Genomic DNA, 21,077 nt, shown 5'->3' with positions numbered 1-21,077 from the left:
TCTGGATAATCTACCAATTGATGTAACTGGGATGTTAAATTTCCCTACTGTTATTGTATTAGTGTCAATTTCTCCCTTTTTCTCTATTAATATTTGATTTATATGTTTAGGTGCATACATGATAACAAATGTTATACCCTCTTCTTGTATCACTTCCTTTACTATTTTATTATATTATGCACTTCTCTATCTTTTGTTATAGACTGTATCTGTTATGAGTATTGCTACCTCAGCTTTCTTTTAGTTTCCATTTGCATGAATCTCTTTCCATCTCCTCACTTTCAGTCTCTGTGTCTCTTTAGCTCTGAAGTGAGTCTCTTGTAAGTAACAGATAGATGGGACTTTTCCCCTATTTAATCAACTACTCTGTGTCTTTTAATTGGAGAATTTAGTGTATTGACATTTGAAGTGATTATTGATAGATATGTACATATTACCATTCTGTTACTTGCTTTCTGGTCATTTTGTAGTTGTCTTTTAGTTTCTTCCCTTGTGATTTGATGATTTTCTTTATTGGCGTGCTCATGTTCCTTTCTCTCTAGTTTTTGTGGATCTATAATTGTGGGTTTTGACTTGTAGTTACCATGGAGTCCATATATGTTGACCTACAACTCTATCTACTTGTTTTAAACTGATAATCATTTAAATTCAAACACATTCTAAAAGATCTACTCTTTAAACTCCCCTCCACACATTTTATGTTTTGATGTCATATTTTGCTTCTTCATGTTTATCCTTTAACACTCTATTGTGGTTATAGTTGATTTTACAATTTTCGTTTTTTAATCTTCATAGTTGCTTATTTAAGTGGTGATCCACAGCTTTTACTATATATTTGCTTTTACTAGTAGGGTTTTTTCTTTCATATCAACTCTTACTACTTGTTGTAGCCTTTTCTTTTCCACTTAGAGAAGACCCTCTAAAATTTTTTGTAAGGTTGGCTTTGTATTGATAAACTCTTTTAGTTTTTGCTTCTCCTATCTCTCCTTCAATTCTGAATGATAACCTTGCTCAGATAAAACAGTCCTGGCAAGCCAGTCAGAGCTTGAGACAGCTCCCAATTTGGAGCCTCTGTGAGCACAAGTAATGGCTGCCCTTGCCCCATTCAGATGCAGTGCTGGTTCTTTTCCAGTTCCTTCCCCCACAACTGCACACTCTCCTTGGCAATGTAGCCTGTGTCCTATCTGGGAACTTTTCTGAAGAAGGCAACTGGTGCAGGTTGGGACACATGCTGGGAAAGTCCAAGGAAAACCATCAGAGGATTTTCAATCTGATTCCTCTGTCTTGTTACCAGGAGTAAGCAACTGTGTGTGCACACTCTTCGTGAGTGGAGTCTTGTTTTCTACAGCCCTCTCGTAAGTCCCACTGGTGGTTTAATCTGCTATGGGGACTCATTTTCCTGGTGTTGGACCCCAGGGTTGGGGTGTCTGTTATGTGGTTCAAACCCCTCACTCCCCAGGAGATCTCTGAGTCTGTGATATCCCCCTCATCTTTTATGTCCTGTACTACGGTCATGAGTCCCAATCTGATTACTTCTTCTCTCTTCCTACTTGACTCCATGTGGATATTACTTTACAGCCTTGGTTGTAGAAGAGTATTTCTGCCAATCTTCAGTTTGTTTTCAGGGAGAATTGCTCCATGTCTAGATGTATTTTTAATGTGTTCATGGGGGGAGGTGAGCTCAGGTCCTCTACTCTGCCATCTTGGTCTCCTCCTCCCATATTATCTGTTTATTCACTTTATTGTTCTGTCATCTGATGTTATACTTATTTATTTGTCATATTTCTCTCCCTCTCTCTCTCTTCCTCTCTTTCCATTAGTTTGTTAAACCCTGTGAGAAGAGGATCTGGGTCTTGCTTCATCCTTTCTGTATTGTCAACACTTAGACCTGTTCTGGGCACGTAACATATTTTTGATGAATGAATAAATTGAAAAAAAAACAAAGGAATGAATGCTCTTTTTACAAATTAGGAAGCTGAGGTTTAAAGATTTGATGTAATAAGTCCACTGTCACACATTGAGTAAGTGATAGAGACAGATTTGAAACCCCTGTCTGATACCAAAGCCTGGATCTTACCACCATGTTCTATTATTTCATTAGAACTTTCTTTTCCCCCAAGTGAATTTCATAAATTTTCAAACTCTAATGGTAATCATGTCTTCAAATTCTTGTGAAGTTTCCCTAAATTCTGAATATAAGTTCTCCTCTTCCATCTGTTCAACTTGGGTTCAAAAAAGAGCTATCATAGTGAAGCCAGGGAGATGGGTATGATCAAAAAATGTGAGCAGGGCAGGTGGTCTTGCTATATTAACAATGAGAGCATACAGTAATAAGAGAGTGAACATAATGTTACAACATTTAACTTGTATTTGCATTGTGCAGTGACAAAGGTTTATAAATAAAAGCATAGAAAAATTATAGAATTTTCTTTTTCTCATGTTGTTGATGCATTCCTATAAAACCAAGTTTAAAACAATAACAAATTAATTGTCTAATGATACAAAATTTTGTGGGCAGTCTTTACAAAGGGAGGTTCTGTAATGGAACATTAAATGTGTGAAGGTATTCTCCACATTTTTTCATCATCTACAATAACAATCAATGCTTTTGTTTGTTTTTGTTTTTTTAAATCTTGTGTGATTTTAAAGGTTAAAATTGAAAACCAAAAGTGCTCAGACTGCTAGGTAGTAATTTTCTCTCAAATATACCTACATCATCACTGAATCAATTGGGAGTTTTTGACAAGTATAAAATGAAAATATTGAGACTCACGTGCTTTCTTGGTGAAGGTCTCAATCATATCACTGGGAGGTCCACACCCTGCGCTATTGCAGGCCCTGACTTCCATAAAGTACTGGGTGTCAGGCAGAAGGTTCTCCAGCCTGGCAGAGTATTCTTGGCTAGTGACTTGCACTCTGTGTGCAGCTGCTTCTTTATCATGGACGGCCCAGTACCGAATCTGCAAACATACAAGTTGAGTAATATTTTTTCATAATTCAGACACTTCAGTTGCAAAAAATTCTTTTCAAGTTGTTCTGACACTTGATGTTGGCTGAGCATCATATTCACAAATGTTACTTAATGTTACTTACATTTCTATCAGTCTTAGAAAATGGCAAGGCACACAATGCAGATCTGATTAGAAGTGTCAAAAGCAAATTAAAGGCTCACCACATTGCCTGAAATAGTCACACACAGATGAAAAAAGAGAAAAAGCCAAAAAAATGTGCATAAGATTTGCTCTCAAACTATAAAACTGGTTTCTGTTTGGAAGTATTTGCCATAATAATTTATATCATTTATTTCCAACTTTATTTGTGTTTACATGATTGCAAATTTGTTAAGGCCCATTGATAAACAAAAATAGTCATGTGGCCTAAAACATGCTAGCTTAATTACTTTCTGCCAGCTTATTTCAGAAGTATGTATATAAAATTATTTCCTTTGAACTTATATAGAGGCCAGAAATCAAAGAAATATTATACCTAATAACTTGATTAGTTGTAGAAATTATCTTTAAAATAAGTTTTAAAAAATTTCATTCATGTTGTGATTAGAAATGATTACTTTTACCAACGAGCATATCAATGACAGCCTTCCTTGTCTCTTAAAGTTTAAGTAAAAGCTATGAATTATAATATTCATTCTTCTAATAAGGCTGTTTTATTGGTTAAAAATCTATAATTACATCTCAGTTATAAATAAAAAGGAGAGGATTGTTTATAAGTATACTGCAATTTTATATTTTAGATGCCCTAAAACAATGGGATTTTAATTTCACAATTAACCAACATACTAGAAGATAATATCTAATATTTATATAATCCTGAAATTTTTATTTATGTAAACACATAAAAAAACATTATAAAATGGAACTGGATGGCTCAAATTCCCTTAGTAACAAAGTGAGGTTTATATGAAGAATGAGCACATTTCAGAACAAAGGCTAGTTACTACTTGCTTATTGGTTTCCTTTGTAATATTTTTATTTTGTTTACTATGGCTCATTTTTTCTGTTGCCAATAATATATTTCCTAATAGTTTTGCTGTAATCTCTTTGGCTTTTCTGTCCTCTGACCAGAAGGATGGCTTCAGAACCGAGGAAGTGGAATATTACAAGTGGCTCCAAAGGCAGATCTCAGTTGGCAGAGAAAATACTTTATGAGGATGGGACCCTCCTTGTGAAGGCATGAGTTTCCTGGTGTTGGAAACATCCAGGCAGTGCCTACATTCATCTGAGAAGGAGGAAGACGGCCTATATTTTAGTGGAAATTTGAACTGTGTGACATGTAAGGCCTCTTCCACTGCTTGACTGAAGAGAAATAAAATGAACATTTATATTCTAGTGAAATGCCAAGTACTAAAGTAGGATCATCTACATGTATTAGTTTCTCAACAAACCAATAATGGTAGTATTTAGCCTGTTTTATAGCAATCAAAACTGATGCCCCCGAGGCTCAGACATTTTTATGTGGATACTTGTTGACTGAGAGCACATTTTAAAATCTTCATTCATTATAACAACTTTTCTATCCCGTTTAAAGAGGAGAAGAGTTTTAACTAGACCATTTCTAAAAGACACTAAGTATTAAAATGAGGACTTAAAGTGACAAAATTTTTTGACATTTTACCCAAATTCCATGAGGCATTTTGGCAATACAAAAGGAAAGAACAAAATTTTCTTTAATTTACTCTTTGCACCTATATCTTACATGGCCAATTATTTTATTCATCTGATTTTGACAGGGATCTATATTACACAGTCTCCATAGAAATTCACAATAAATTTAAGCAGTGACTTAGTTATGCCCTGGTAACTAGGGAACAGAGAGAGTTATTGAGTGTATCAAATAATCTCCGACTTTCTTATTTTAGAATATGAGACTTTTTACAGACACTTTTAGAGTATTTTAAACCTCTACTAATGAAAGCATCTGATACAAAATTATTTTGGTTGAATAATCTGTCTCTCCCTAATTTAAAGCATACCTTTATATTTAACTTGCAATGTTTTCAAAGAATTCTAAAATAAACAGTGGATAAGGGCTTCCCTGGTGGCGCAGTGGTTGAGAGTCCGCCTGCCAATGCAGGGGACACAGGTTCGTACCCCGGTTCGGGAAGATCCCACATGCCACGGAGTGGCTGGGCCCGTGAGCCATGGCCACTGAGCCTGCGCGTCTGGAGCCTGTGCTCCGCAACAGGAGAGGCCGCAACAGTGAGAGGCCCACGTACCGCAAAAAAACAAAAACAAAAAAATTAAAATTTGGGGGCTTCCCTGGTGGCGCAGTTGTTGGGAGTCTGCCTGCCGATGCAGGGGACACGGGTTCGTGCCCTGGTCCGGGAGGATCCCACGTGCCGTGGAGCGGCTGGGCCTGTGAGCCATGGCCGCTGAGCCTGCGCTCCGCAATGGGAGAGGCCACAAGGGTGAGAGGCCCGCGTACCGCAAAAAACAAAAAACAAAACAAAAAAAACAGCAAGAAGGGGGCTTCTCTGGTGGCGCAGTGGTTGAGAGTCTGCCTGCCAATGCAGGGGACACGGGTTCGTGCCCCGGTCCGGGAGGATCCCACATGCTGCGGAGTGGCTGGGCCCGTGAGCCATGGCCGCTGAGCCTGCGCGTCTGGAGCCTGTGCTCTGCAACGGGAGAGGCCACAGCAGTGAGAGGCCCGCGTACCGCAAAAAAAAAAAAAAAAAAAAAAAAATAGTGGATATATGTAAAATGTAGCATTATTATTATTTTCATCTGAACTAGGCACTGGCCATGCACTTAGAAATAATTTCCACATAGATAATTTGGACCACAGTGTTTGATCCCTGCAGTGAGTTGCCCGTTGTGGTGAAGAACCAATATTAATCTGTGAGAAAATTGTTTGGATTGAAGCGTTGAACCTGTAGTCATGGAGCAGAACAAATGCACTCCTTTTGATTAATCACTAGGGAGACCAAAAGGCAGGCTGGATGAACTAGTGGAAAAAAATAAATAAATGAAGCAGGTCCTGCTTTATGGACAGTAGACCATAAATTCATTTTCACATGCTAGAGCAACATATAGTATATTTATTTCTATATAATGCTGTGGCATTATATAAATTTAACTCTTTATTTGCATGTTCCTAAAATCTCCACAACACCCCATATCTAGTGTTAACTTATCTTAGTGCTTATTAAACAATTATGGAATTACCTCATTACTGGTCTCTACTATTGCTAGGTTATAAACTCCTTGAGTACAGGTATTCATTATTTCTAATGTTGTGTACATAGGACTGCACTTGATGTATGACACTCATTCATTCATTGAACAAATATTTTCTGGGTACCTACTTTGTACCAGCTATGTGCTAGATGCTAGGAATATAGTAGTGAACCAAGCAAACATGTTTCAAAATGTTTAAGTTTACATAAAATTACTAATATATTTGATGGAATGACCTAAGTGTATAATTTTGTCCCAAGAAAATTTACTCTTTATAACAGTATTGGGAAGCTGAAAAGAAAAGCCTCAGAAAAAGGGCTAAATCATATAACAAAGAATAATTATAATTTCAATACATTTATGAACTATAATAACACCACTTTTGTACAAAGATAATACTTATATCCCTTCCGAGGAAAATTTAAGAAATTTGTAGGAAAAGCAGCTCTTTAATCTCATTTTCTCCAAAGAGGCTTAGAATAAAACCTGGATGTTACAATTATGGAAGTATTTAAAGATATTTAGTACTTTTGAAAATTAGGCTTGCTCCATTTTATTATTTTCTACTTCAGTAAACTTTTGTATCAGATTTCCAAACTTTCTTCTTCAAATTCTGAATTTTCTGAAAAAAATATCTTCTGACAGCTGAATATTCTTTTGTTGTGGATTTAATACAGTTTTTAGGGAAAAAAATCTAAATACGGTTATTTAAGTGAAAAATATCTAAAAAGATATTATATGATAACTTTACATTATCCAGATCCCGGACTAATTCAAGTATTAGTACATTCTATGGGTTAGGAATAGTAATAATATATATCACTCAAAATCTGTATTCTCACACTTCTTGGAACTTATTCAAAGTTCTTTTTTATTCTAGCCATTGGTGCAGGAACCAAACAATTGTATGTAGGCTTCAACCAGCTTCCCATAAGTACTACCAGTTAGCATTTTTCCTCTGCTATTGCTGCTAACTTCTCACTCCCTGTCTTGGGTCATCCTTGATGCTGCAGTGTGAACCTTGAACTGCAATCAATGCAGGGAGGGGAGGTGATGCCCCTGGGGACACTCTTAACCAATGGGGAATAGCAGTGCATGAACGCTTCCCCTTTCATTCTATGTGGGGTAATTCTCAACCACATTTATGAAGCTCCTTAAAGATCACAAGGGATGGAGTACCAGTGCCCACAGTGGTTGCCAACAAGATAAAGCATTTTTCTAACCCTCTCCTGTTCATTCTGCTTTTTCCTCATATCTGCTCCCTGGGATCATATTTAAAACAAACAACAATAACAACAAAAACACTAACTTCTTCTATACCTGTGTGTCAGACTTTGCTTTGGGGAGATCCGGATGAAGATAGATCCCTTCTCCAAAATAAGAAAATACAGCACTTCCTAAATATGAGCTTATACTCACCATAATAATTTAACTTTTAAAGACATCTGTGTAAACTACTCAGGATGGGTAATCTTTTAAGATAATTGTGAAATCAATCATCTGCATTAATCTCCAATTCAGCTGCTAAGAGGTTTTGTATTTATTATTCCCGATAGAATATTTTGCTTGTTTTCATTAAGTGAATTCTTTACCTGCTGGGTCAGTAAACTAAGTCTTTTGTGGATTCCTGGGCAGGAGCCCAAATTTCTAATAAGACTTTGATAAGAAATACTTCACGCATTCTTCTAGTTCACCTACACTGCAGGAAATTAAGATTAAAAGTGGGGAGCTCTTTAACTAGGCCAGGGGGGGAAAAGAATAAAACAAACTTTCTACAAGATACACTTTCAAACTAGAAGGGATTTTTTTAAACCCAATAGCCTGCAGTTCTCACTTGAAATGTCAGGAAATTAACCATGAGATGGGGTCAATCACACAGGACTTGGGCTTTTCCAACTTTTTTTTAATCTTTCTTTATTAATGTCCTGCTTTTTTTCTCTGTTTCTTTATAACTTAGACCCATAGTACATTTTCATGGGAAGTGCAGTAGGATATTAGTTTTCTTGATCGTCTATCTTGTTAAACCATTGGCTTATTCCTTCATATTTAAAAATAGTAACAATAAACACATTATAGTGAGTCAAGCTTTTCCCCCATAAAGGGGCATTTTCTTACAGGAGAATAAATGTTACAGATTTTCTCTTTTAAGCTTTCATGCTTGTCTCTTTGATATTTAAGTATCTGTGTGAAAGACTTAAAGGCTTTTTAAAGAAAGAATAAATGGAAACAATAATTCTATGATTTATTTCCAACTTTTTTTTGCGGTACACGGGCCTCTCGCTGTTGTGGCCTCTCCCGTTGCGGAGCACAGGCTCCGGAAGCGCAGGCTCAGTGGCCATGGTTCACGGGCCCAGCTGCTCCGCGGCATGTGGGATCCTCCCGGACCGGGGCACGAACCCGTGTCCCCCGCATCGGCAGGCGGACTCTCAACCACTGAGCCACCAGGGAAGCCCTTCCAACATTTTTAATTAACCATTCTCTGGAGAGGCAAAACCTAGGTTCAAGTCAGTTTATACCAATTATTACTCAGATAAATGTTTTTAACTTCAAGTTCTTCACCTTTAAAATGGAGAAATAATAGTGTTTATCTCCTGGGATTGTGCGGATTCAATACAATGAGCTTAATTAAATGTTTAACATCATAGGGCTCAACAAATATTATCATTCTTATCATTATTAACATTATCGTCATTGGCTTCATCATCATCATCATCATTGTCTTCAAATGTCCAGTGATATAAAACAGGGAAAAGCATTAAACACAGGTTATTTCATTTATTCCACACAACAGGATATGAGGCATTGATTACTCTCAGCTTTAAAAGTGAGGAAACTAGGGCCCAGAAAGTTTGTATAAATTTTCCACAAAGTTTCTAAGTGACAGAGCTGAGAGATAAACCCATGTCTGTTCAGCAGCAGAGCTCATAATTTTCTAGTATGGAGTTGCGAAACGTCAGAAATCTGTGAAACTAAACTTCTCCATGGCATACGGTTTTTGATCATTTGAGAAAATCTTAGCTATTAAGATTATTTTTTGCTATTTAATTGAGAATCCTCTACTTAGCTTATTCCGCATCAAGAACGTATATTCTGATTATTGTCTAAATTCACTGGTACCAGTGCATTGTTTCACATCTCATATTTCCTTTTTACTCTGCATGTCAGAAGTTATAAAATAGTCAACATATAATTCTCAGACAAAGAAAATATCTATTTCTGTGGCATGTTTTTAGCAAATAATAATATATCTTTAGCACTTTGAGTTAATGCATGGGTTATGTATTAAATAATCATTTTTTCTATTTTTTATTGCTTACAAATGAATAATATTAAAAAAGAAGAAATCCTATGTCCAAAATATGGCTTGAAAGCTCTAAATATTGATGTGTTCTCCTAAGATACCTCAGACTTATTTATTACAGGGCTTTCTAACATCTAGTGAATTTCTCTCTCTTTTCCATTTCCATTTCTTTTCTACCAGCTGCAAATGTAAGTTTAATAAGTTATGAATATTGGAACTTCACAGTCCACTCCTATAATTCCACTCTCTTGGTGACAACTTAAGCTGATCATTTGCAAAGATGATCTGAAAACACTTTGACGTCTACCCAAATCATAACCTATGATACCAAGAAAAAAAGCTTCCTGTTAGCTTGTGAGTTTAAAACTTAAAACCTTGGGCTGATTTTGTGGTTCTACCTCAGAAACATGGTCTTGAGAAAGCCAGGTTGCAGCACTTTATTTGAGCATACTTCATTATTTCTATCAGCACTCGGTGAATATTTCCTTAGTGACCACTCTTCTTGGCACTGAGAGCAAAACAGACAAAATCCTGCCCTCATGAAATGAATATTCCATGGACAGATGATGAAGCACAAGGACTGAGAGGGCAGCTCACCAGCCATGGCTCCAGAAGGCCACTCACTGTCCACTCACTGAATAAAAAAAAGGGAGTCTGTGATCTGGCAAAAAGCACTGAACTTTGAATCAGGACACCTGACGCTTTTCCTTGGCGCTAACTAAGGCCAGTTGTTGAATCCCTTTGGCATCCATTTTCTCATCTGCAAAGGTAGGATGATGTCAGTTCCTCTTAATTTTCACTCTTTGTGCTTAAAAATATGAGATGACTTCACTTTTCCTACAAAATCAAGTCTAAATTTCGTATTAAAGATCCCAGCAGAACTAACTTCAATTCCCCAGGTCTTATTTCCGTTGACTAAGACATGTCCTCCCCTATCCTTCTGGCTAAATCCTACTACACTTTTAAGACTTATTTTGAAGGAAATTTCCTTTGAGACATTTTGCATGTTGTCAATTTCCTGCATTCATAGATAACATAATGGGATACATATTTAGTATATTTAGAAGTGCTTCCTTTGGAGGGCTTTTTGGATGTGGAAATAATGAGTCAAATAGGGTAAAAAAAATTAAATTACCAAACTACCAATATGATTTCCCAAAAACTTGAGATTCGCCAGCATTTTATGAGAATATTTGTTTCAAAAGATTGTGCTTAAGCCCGAGTGTTATTACCTTAGTTTTTATTTTGGCCAATTGTTTACCTACACACAGGACTCTACATCTTTTATAGATAAGTCAGTTGGGAACCCCTGCTTTACTCATAAGTTAGTTAATAAATTTCCAACATATTAAACACAGAGGATATAGTGTTAGTTGCCACATAAATCAGAAGGACACAGAACTTTGAGAGATACAACATATTTGAAAAGGTATGCTGATAATTATGAGCAAGTGTATTTAGTTTGGTAAAAATTGAACTCACCTGATAGCTTTCCACTATTTTTTCCACAACATGCTCCCAATGAACAGATATCTCAGAAGATGATAAGACTTTTACGCCTACTGCTGTTGGGGCTTCACTGGGAGCTGAAATTTGATGAGAACATTAAATTCTTACAGAAGATGCTTATTTTGTGGTCATAAGTAATACATACACACACATATTCATATACATGAATGTTAATACAGACAGATACATATACATACACATGTACACACACATTTTTTACAAAATATGGAAATCCATAAGGATTTCTCTGATATCTGTGAGCAAGAACCATACTAATATTTTTGTATTTCTTTTAACTAACCTGTTTATGAAAGCCTGTGGATGCAAATTAAAATTTATTATGTTTAGCTTATCAACTCTATACTGTCAAAGAGGAAATTTTGTATTTATTACAGAAAATTAGTCATTACAATTAATTTTCAACTCTCTCACACTTCCTATTTAATATAAGCTAAAGATATAGAGCAATATTTCCCTCTTTCTCTTTTATGTTTAAGCTAAGATCTTTTTTTTTTTTTTGAGATCCTTTGAAACAAGTTGTGACATCCACCACTTATTGTGCTCAGTAAAGAAGTCTAATCGTCCAACTGGGCATCTAGTCAAATATGTATCAAAAGGCTCTGTTCAGTGAAAAAAAAAAGTAATTTACATCCCTTACAAAATTTACACAAAGCAACTAAAGAAATCTTAGGCAGGAGTGATCAATTCTTATTGTCTTTTATTAACAAGCCATAATCCTCTTTTATGCTAAAATGTTCTGCACATGAACACTGTCGTCATTCCAAATCAAGGTAAATGTGTGGCACTGTGACTGATTTCTTAGTAGTAGCAGTGAAGATGAACACTTAAGTTTTGTCACATGCACGTTTTATGAGACTCATGAAACATTTAGGAAAGAAATGTAATTAAATACAGATGGCCATAACCAAAGAGATGACAAGCATGGCTTTTGCCTGATTACTTTAGCATCGAGTAAAACAGTAAAAAAAAATATCATATTGGGTGTGAAGGTAACTTGTAAAATGCTTTACACTTTCATTTTCTCTGTGAGATGTACTTAAGTTGTTCAAACTATTGAGTCAAGTTATCGTACTTCTGCCAAATCAGAATGAGTGTAGATTAAATAGACCTGAATTGATTATTAACTTAGAAATTTCTACTTGTTATTCTTTCTATGTATTTAATTGAGCTAACTTTAGAAAAGTATGCACGTGTTTGTGTGTGTGTGTGTAAACATATATATGATTGCCTTTCATGTTTGTATTGAAAGTAAAGATCATGGGATGATTTGAATAGATATTAAATTTTTAACAAATATGAAAGCTAATAACTCTATGACTGAAGAGCATAAATTCTAAGGGATAGCTAAATGTTTATTGTGGACTAAAATTAGTGTAAATTGGGTAAATTAATAGATATTGTTTTTCCTCTAAGAGATCAGAAGAGTATTTCACATAGTTTTAAGTTTTAAAACCCTTCCATTTTTGCTTATCACACATGTGCAAAGGGAAACTTGTCCAAGCACAAATGTGTTAGGTCAGAAGGCAACGAAAATCTCTACTTGCCTTTCTAGCCATTAATTATTTACATAATGCACGTTGAGTACAAAGGTATAATAAGGAAGTCTTACCTTTTTAAATAGGAAAATAAATAATAAAAAAGTGTAGCAGCTTAAATGGGAAATCATAGAAATCAATGTAATTAAGTTTAATATTAAAATATGTATCATTTAGCAGAGATATATAAAGTCCTCCAGAAGCATGCTCAGTTCAGTTAAAGTTTCTAGAAAAACAAAGAGCCAGTATCTGTATTTTTTTTCCCCGAATAGCCTTTCAGATATCTTTTTTTCTTTCCAAGAAAAAATTTCAACTGGCTTTCTGACTCCTTTTTCATAGAATTATGCCTAAGTTCCCTTTAATGAAATTCTAGCATGCTACTGTAATGACAAAAGAAGTTACATAAATGATACAATACACAATTTTGAGTTAAAAGGAGAAATTTTATCCAAAAAAAAAGTGTATGTTAAGATTCCATCAAGTCTGGAGAATTTCTGACTGCAAAATTATAATCAAGAGTCCAGGAACAGGGGTCTAAGCCGAGGATTTTAGTGGAGATTTCCTAACTACCATAAACATGATCTAAAGGATGAAAGAGATTTTGGCAATTTTCCTGTCATTTAAATAGGGAGATTGACATTTTAATTTGGCACAAAATTTACTAACTCATTTACTAAATGTGTGGTATCTTAAAAAGATCTTAATAAGTAGGCCCGAAAGACAGCAAACAAAATGCCTACTGGAGAAACAGAATCCTTCATCAGGTCAGTGGGGTCTTTCTTTCACCTACCGTCTTGCGCGGAGTGGATGACAGCTGTGAGGCTGTATGGTCCATCTCCTTTGTTGTTGAAAGCTTTGACTTTGACTTGAAATGCAGTGGAAGGGCGCATAGTCTCATCTTTATGAACGTAGCGGCCAGTATCTGGGTTAGTAACTGTCACTTTTTTCCATTCTTCCCCATCAAATGGCTTAAATGCCACTATGTAACCAAAATTGTTGCCGTAGTGGTATTCTCTTGACAACGGCTGAATAGAAATTGAAGTATTTAATAGGTTTAAGTAATACGGTTAACATGGGGAAAATCCTATGCAAACAATAAATATGCTACATATGGAAGCATGCTTTCTGTAAAAACATTCTTAGTTCATAAGTGAGAGCTGCCTGAAAAAGCCAGGGCACAAATGTGCTCCAACATGTGGTGACTTCATTTACCAAATTCGTTATTTCTGGAACACTCCACGGCGGCTCCCACTCTGGGCTTTTTTACCTTCAGTTCCTTCCTTCTAGGATGCTTTCCCATTTGTCAGAAGGTCCCTCTCTCACTTTCTTGAGGTTAAAAAGCCACTTGATGTTTTCCCTGACCACAGGTTCTGCCATTTCAAGACTCTTTCTGGAATAATCCATATAGAATCGCCCCCACTTTATTTTTTTCTCTTTAATACAATAATAATGATCTACACTACATATTTTACTTATTGTCTACTTTACTGTCTCTCTCCACTAGTATAACATAAGTTTCATGAGGGCAGGGTTATTGTCAGTTTCATTTACCTAGACTCTAGAACAAAGCCTCAAGTAGTATTTATTCAATTGACAAGTAAATGAATTTCTTTAGAGTTGAAAGGCTATGGTAAGATAGTTAACAATGCTCTGGAATATCTGTATTGTAACCAAGCAATAGAAACTGGTCAGAGGAAAAAGAATGCTAAAGGAGGAAGGGATAACATTGCACTCATCTGTAGGAGGCTGGCTATGGGTCCCTTCTGACTCCAGTGCTGAAGTAAGAGCCCTGTTTTGCATTATTTTCTCAGAGTTATTATTACATAACAATTGCTCAATAAAGAAGTCTGTGTCAGCCCTAACAATCCATTATTTATAAATACTGACTCAAAGCAAGTTCTACTGAGTATCCATCATTTAGTCTTTTTTAGCCAATAAAGTAAATGTGCCCATTGTATATTGACTTTTTTCACCAGAATATCAAAGTTACGTTGTCTTGAGGAAAAACCTTGAACTAAATATAACACAGTAGCTTGAATATCCATAGGTTAAACAGGAATGTCTGTAAATGTACAAAGTTCAAAGGGAAAATAAGTTGTTCTTGGTTGCACGATATAGAAATCCTGACGCATGATCACAAGGATGTACAAAATATGATTTTACATTATTAATAGAATATCCTAACATTCCCACCATAATTTAAACATTTTTTCTTATTGATAGTTCTATACTTAATTTTTGCATTTTAGTAGATCAGAATTAGCTACGGTGTTTTCAAAAATTAGTGATGATCAGGCCCTCGTCTCAGAGAATTGATTTCAAATTTTTGAAATAGGAATTTCCAATTCTGAATTTTTTGACAAGCTCCTCATCTTATTGTGATGCATATACCTACCTACACAGTTTAAGAAAATCAAGCCTAAAGAAAGGAGTAAGATGTTAAAATTTTTCCAATATCTTCAGTTTTGTGTGATACACTGGCACTAAAACTGACAAATCATTTGAGATTTGAATAAAGAAAAGGCAATTTTTTTCTAAATCTTACTTAAAAAATGTGATTTAAATGCCAAGTATAAAATATGACTACAGAGCACAGAGTGAAGTCAATTTCTGCTAAATATCCATTTATTATATAAATCAATTTAACTCATGTAAAGAATAAAACCTGTCATTTTTCCTGTAGTTCTCAGAATCCTTTGGAGCCTTAGTTGTGTTCTTTGACTTTCTGCAGTGATTAAATACTAAAAATACGGATGCATAGAGCTATACAAAACATGTTACCTAGATAAATGTCAGATGTCTAATTCAGGCAAATCTATGTTACCAAAGCCTTTCCCACCCCCAGTATCTCTCTCACTTCAAAAATTCAGCTAAGATGCATTGTTTTCCGGACATTATAGTCTCTGAATAAAAGCTCCCCTTTGGGTCATAAAAATTTAATACAATGTTTTGGACACCTCAATAATAAGTCATTTGTGGGGACTTCTAAGACTGACTAATGATAGATTACACATGGTGATGAAAGTAAGTCTCAAGTGAGAAAGCAAGCTCCAATTTGAAAACAGATGCTGATACAAAAGATTTTTTAACTGAATCTTTGGAGTTTTGAAAGTCCAGAGCAAATGTTATGAATTGCAGTTGGGTTACCAGGCCACAGTGAGTACAAAATATCTCTCTCTTGAATGAGACAGTTGAATGTTTGTTTAATCTTTAAACCTATGGATACTTTAGCATCAATAATCTGTTTTGGTATAAGAATTGCACTAAGCCATAATAAGCCAGGTAAAATCTGGCATGCATTTAAGAAAAAAATAATAATTTTAGTAATTTATTCTTGTTTGGGTTTGGGGCATTGTCTTTTATTTCAATTTATTTCAGGAAGCAAAATGGGTTTGAGATTAAGTATAGATAAAGCAGCCTATTAACATATGCAACTTCTTAGCACTTACCGCCCATGTTATGGTCAGTTCTCTGTTGCTTCCACCCCCACCTCCTACATCTGAAGGAGCCACATTAGGTGCTGAAACAAATAAACAAGTAAACAAAGCTACAAATGAGAGGCCCTGTAATTATTTTCTTATGTTAGAGTTCCTATTCACTTAGAAACTGTACATTTTTTCTTTCACCAGGAAAGACAAGCTGCACACATGATCCACTCAGATACACTAACAATGCCGCATAGTTGCTGTAATAATGTTTTACTGCCAAGAAAAGAATTGGTTCAGTGCCACAGGAAATGTACTAGTTTCCTTCAACAAAGTAGTGAAGCAAATTTGCCTTCCCATCTTTTTTTTTCTGTGTTCTTTTATTTAATATGGTTTTGAAAGATTAGATGTCCTTTATTGGGAAAATATTTCACAGCTCGCTTTGAACTCTATGACCTAACAACTCACTGTTGTGTTAGTTTTATGCCTCAATCTACAAATAACTGTTAAGAAACAGTGCATGTGCATTAACATAGGATTATGCTTCCCTGAGATATTTGGAAACAGAAATCTAATGCTGTTCTTATGCTCTTATTTTCAATCCCTAAATCTCTTCTGGAACCCTGTCCCATCAGTGACTCCAGTTCTCACTTACTTCCATCTTTTTATATCATCCTTCTATTTTTCAGTCTCTACTGTAATGACTATCCTTTTCAGTCTCTCCAGCCTTAAAAATCATCCTGTAATACTGTTTTCCTCTTAATCTCACCCTTTCCTGTCACTGAACTGCAAAGAATGATATATGACTATTTTTATACTTCACTCCATAATCACTTTTTAACAACCCATAATCTGTTTCCACTTCTTCATATTACTGAAATCACTCTCTCAAAAATCACAAAATTTCTTTTAACTACCAAGTGCAATGGCCTCTTTGCTTTTCTTTGAGTTATTCTCTCTCCTTGGAAGTCCTTCAAGGTGGGTGCTGTATCTTATCAGATTTGTATACTCTATCTTATTGTAGGATTTACCTTATTGGAATTGCATCTAATTGGAGTTGTACAGATAATGCTAAAGCATAGTTTGTTCCTGCACTCCAGACAGTTGGAGACCAGCTACCCAGCTACACAGGTGAAGACCATGTTTTTACTGAGGACATACATTTTCCCACACAACCGCTGGGGCTCAGTCTGAAATATCATTCCCGGCTCTTTTAGCATTTTAAAGAACAGATGAAATGTCAGTTCTTCCATGATTCCCCAGATAGTCCTTCCCTAAAGGAAACAGTCACACCTTCTACAGAGTACTCATTTACTGAATTACAGATCCTAGCAAGTAATTGTGATTCACAGATAAATACTTCAAAACTTCCTCTATGTTAGCCACGTAAATTCTTTGTTGAACTACATACATTAATTGCACAGAAACAAACAAAATACAGGCTTTTCTTTATATCTATAAAACTATATGGTTTCCTTTCCTGATTAAGAAATTAATGTGAAGTTTGAGAGATATTATTTTATTATTCTATTTTGTTATTTTATTATTTATTATTAACTGTCACTACTTGAATGTTAGAAATTAAACTGAGTGCATGGGAATGTTAAAAGGTAATTTACTTGTAGCAGTTTAGATGAAATACATATTGAAGGCTGGGATATTAAAATATTGCTGGAAACCCTTTAAGCCCCATAACTCATATTCTGAGGTTAAAATTTTACATGCTATACAGAAACAAAGAACATGTCTTATAATCAATGAATAAATCAAATTTTGTGTTTAAGTACAAATATTGTGGTCACAGGCAAATAATTTCAAAAATAACTCTAGAATAATTTAATTTATTATATTGCAATTTGTTGAATCAAATATTGCCTTCATCAGGACAAGTATTATTTGTCCAAGCATTTCACTATAATCTTTTTAATTATAATCAATATTAACCTTTGTTATTTAGAGCAGAGCTAAAAATAGAGTTTGTTTATATTAGAGTGAATATTTTCCCCATTTCATCACTTTTAGTTTCAGGTCTAACACACTTCAAATAAGTAATTCAAGATTATTTTGCTCTTCAAAGATCATCCATTGAGCTCACGATGCTAAAAATAAGACAAAACAAAAGCACAGAAATAAAGGTAGCTATTGTTATTTTTATTCTTTTTTGCGGTATGCGGGCCTCTCACTGTTGTGGCCTCTCCCATTGCGGAGCACAGGCTCCGGATGCGCAGGTTCAGCGGCCATGGCCCACGGGCCCAGCCGCTCCGCGGCATGTGGGATCTTCTCGGACTGGGGCACGAACCCGTGTCCCCTGCATCGGCAGGCAGACTCTCAACCACTGCACCACCAGGGAAGCCCTAGCTATATCTCTTAATAGAGTGTTTTATATCTTACTTGGAATAATAGAGTGTTTTATATTTTAATTTCCTTCTTTAAGCTTTGAATGTTCATTTGTAGCTTTAGGAGCTAAGGGATATTTTTTCACAAGTGGAATTGGCATATAACCTACATATTTGACATGAATCTGAGTACGTAACTACTCTGTATTTGTATTCAGCCCTGCAGAAACAGGAGGACTTGGCCAAATACTGATTCCTTTCAGGGAAGTAAATCACCCTGAGCACAAGGAGTTTACTTAACTTTAGGCTCCAGGGCATCTGATGTGAGCAAAATAGATTTTCTGTTAACAATAAATTATTAAAAAGAATTTAAACAAATATTTAGGAAAAATACAAAATTCTTGAATTAACAATGAATAAACAATTAAAGATAGTGAGGCTTTTAAACTTGTCTTTTTGCCATGATTTCAGTCTAATAATGATTCCTTAATGATGTTTATAGGAAGGTTTTCGTATTTCAGTTGTAGATATAAAAAAATATTTAAAAAGAAAATCAAGCCAATGTCATGATTATTCTTTCCTATGAAAAGAAACGGTTGCCAATTTTACTTGTAAATTTGAATGCTTAAATAATTTGCATATAAGTAACATTTGGGGCTTTGGCGTTTTATTTAACAATAAAACTGGCGTTTTATTTAACAGTGTACAAACTGCCTTGTGACAAATCCTAAATTATAAAAATCATGGAGTATAAGAAGAAAGGCCCTTGATTTAAAATATATGGACTAGGGCTTCTCTGGTGGCGCAGTGGTTTGAGAGTCCGCCTGCCGATGCAAGGGACACGGGTTCATGCCCCGGTCCGGGAAGATCCCACATCCCGCGGAGCGGCTGGGCCCGTGAGCCATGGCCGCTGAGCCTGCGCGTCTGGAGCCTGTGCTCCACAACGGGAGAGTCCACAACAGTGAGAGGCCCGCGTACTGCAAAAATAAATAAATAAATAAACAAAATAAAATATATGGACTACTCAGTTTTTGTTAATTTTTGCTTTCCATTTTCACAGAAATAAAGTTACCATGAATGTAGCTTCTCAATTCAATTTACATCAGAATTTCACTGTGATTCAAAACAAATTTTTTAGTAAGAGATTCAAAATGGTATGTAAATAATGCTCTAGGGTCTAGATAAACAAAGGGATTAAAGCCTTACATCTGCTTTTATTCTATCTATAAATATATTTTCTTTCTGAAGTCATTAATAAAATCAAATGAACTGTATAATATTTGGATATTCAAATGAGTTCTTCATAATTCTTATGATCTCCTGCTCTGATGGTGGACCAGATTGCTAACATTCTTTATGCATCTACCATGTTAAATTGATGCTCTTCCCAGGTAAAAATTATATAGAGTCTGAAATAGTTCACAAAAACATTAATGTCTTTAGATCTTATCAGGCAAAAATTGTAGTTTGCTTATTAATCTAGACTTTGTTCTCAAACAGGAAAGTTAAATGGGTGTAGCAGAGTAAATCCGTTAACTGTTCAATAGAATGATAGTCTAAAGGCAAGTCATCTGGGGGAATGTTTAGATGGGCAGAAAAGAATGCTACAAACTGAAATAAGCATGATGCATAGTAAATTTATTATAAAGAACCCAAATCGATTATGGATTTTTCACTTAAGTGAAAGAATGAACACTTCCTAGTTTATCTCAGTGCATTAAAAACAAAAGCATCTAATGCATATGTTAACATTGTTTCAAACAAAACAAATTATATTTGGTAATATATTTTTCTAAATTTTAATATGCAAATATCACAGTAGCTTTGATCACTACTTTTCATTATCCTCTATTAACTTACAATTGCAAGAACCATCCTCTTTCCCTTCCTGTTCCTCTCTTTTCCTTCTATAAATAATTTTAAGTACCAATTATAGACACTGTGTTGTGTTAAGCACTAAAGTTAACAATGTGAATAAAATCTGATTACGGTCCTGAAGATGCTAGTGTAGTAAAATTAAATATGTACAACTGGTTTTAATTCAATGTGTTAAATACCCCCAATGTGTTAAAAATCCCTAGTAGAAGTTGGCTGGATGAATGGATGAATGAATGAATGAATAAAAGTCCCAGCTTATTAAAAGACTCATCTAGAACTTAGAAATGATTTTTACATATCATACCTAATTGGATACTCAGGTCAGCACTTTAAAATAAATATACAGAAAATTAGCATTATTCTCTTTTTACAAAAAAGGTGAATGAGTCCCAAAAGTAGTTAGTTAACTAGCCCAGGTCACACTACTCACATGTAGAGAAGCTGCAACTTTACCTCAGGCCTCCTGATGGCTTAAAAATCTACACTCTTTGCTTCTTAAAAAAAAAAAAAAGATTTTTCTATTACATAACTAGTGACATCTACTAACTTTAACATAGCACCTTACTAGCTATAAGACATGTTCTTAGCACCATCCTCCTCCTTTATCAAACATATCTAAAAAATAAAAAAATAAAAATAAATGGCACAGCCGAATAGCTTCATTAGACATGAAATTAAAGCTCTCTACATAGTATGAAAGTGCTGATTACAGTGTTATGTTACTTTTTCTCTTTTTCCTTCTTAGTTTGATCTGGCAAATAAATAGCAAAGTTGTCAAAACAAACCTGAATGTATCATTTTAGGATATCGACTTACAAACTGCACCTGCAGAGCTATTAGCTATGGGGGTATATCTTACAATGACACATCACTTTGAA

General features: G+C 35.1%; 1 protein-coding gene across 2 annotated transcripts in view; it reads right to left on the bottom strand.

The window, feature by feature from the left end:
• Positions 1-21,077, bottom strand: part of CNTN1 (contactin 1) — a gene marked incomplete at both ends in the record, with an annotated part of 165,607 nt that overhangs the window by 41,730 nt on the left and 102,800 nt on the right. For both annotated transcript variants that reach the window (XM_079715653.1, XM_079715654.1), the window contains 4 exons: positions 2,774-2,960; positions 10,978-11,081; positions 13,351-13,585; positions 16,010-16,080. In XM_079715653.1, coding sequence (XP_079571779.1) covers positions 2,774-2,960; positions 10,978-11,081; positions 13,351-13,585; positions 16,010-16,080 — 597 coding nt within the window. The remainder of the gene's footprint in view (positions 1-2,773; positions 2,961-10,977; positions 11,082-13,350; positions 13,586-16,009; positions 16,081-21,077) is intronic.

Source organism: Hyperoodon ampullatus (assembly GCF_949752795.1).
Source record: "Hyperoodon ampullatus genome assembly, chromosome: 11".
NCBI lineage: Eukaryota > Metazoa > Chordata > Mammalia > Artiodactyla > Ziphiidae > Hyperoodon > Hyperoodon ampullatus.
The sequence above is the reverse complement of the archived record's forward strand: the minus strand, read 5'-3'. Positions and strand labels throughout refer to the sequence as shown.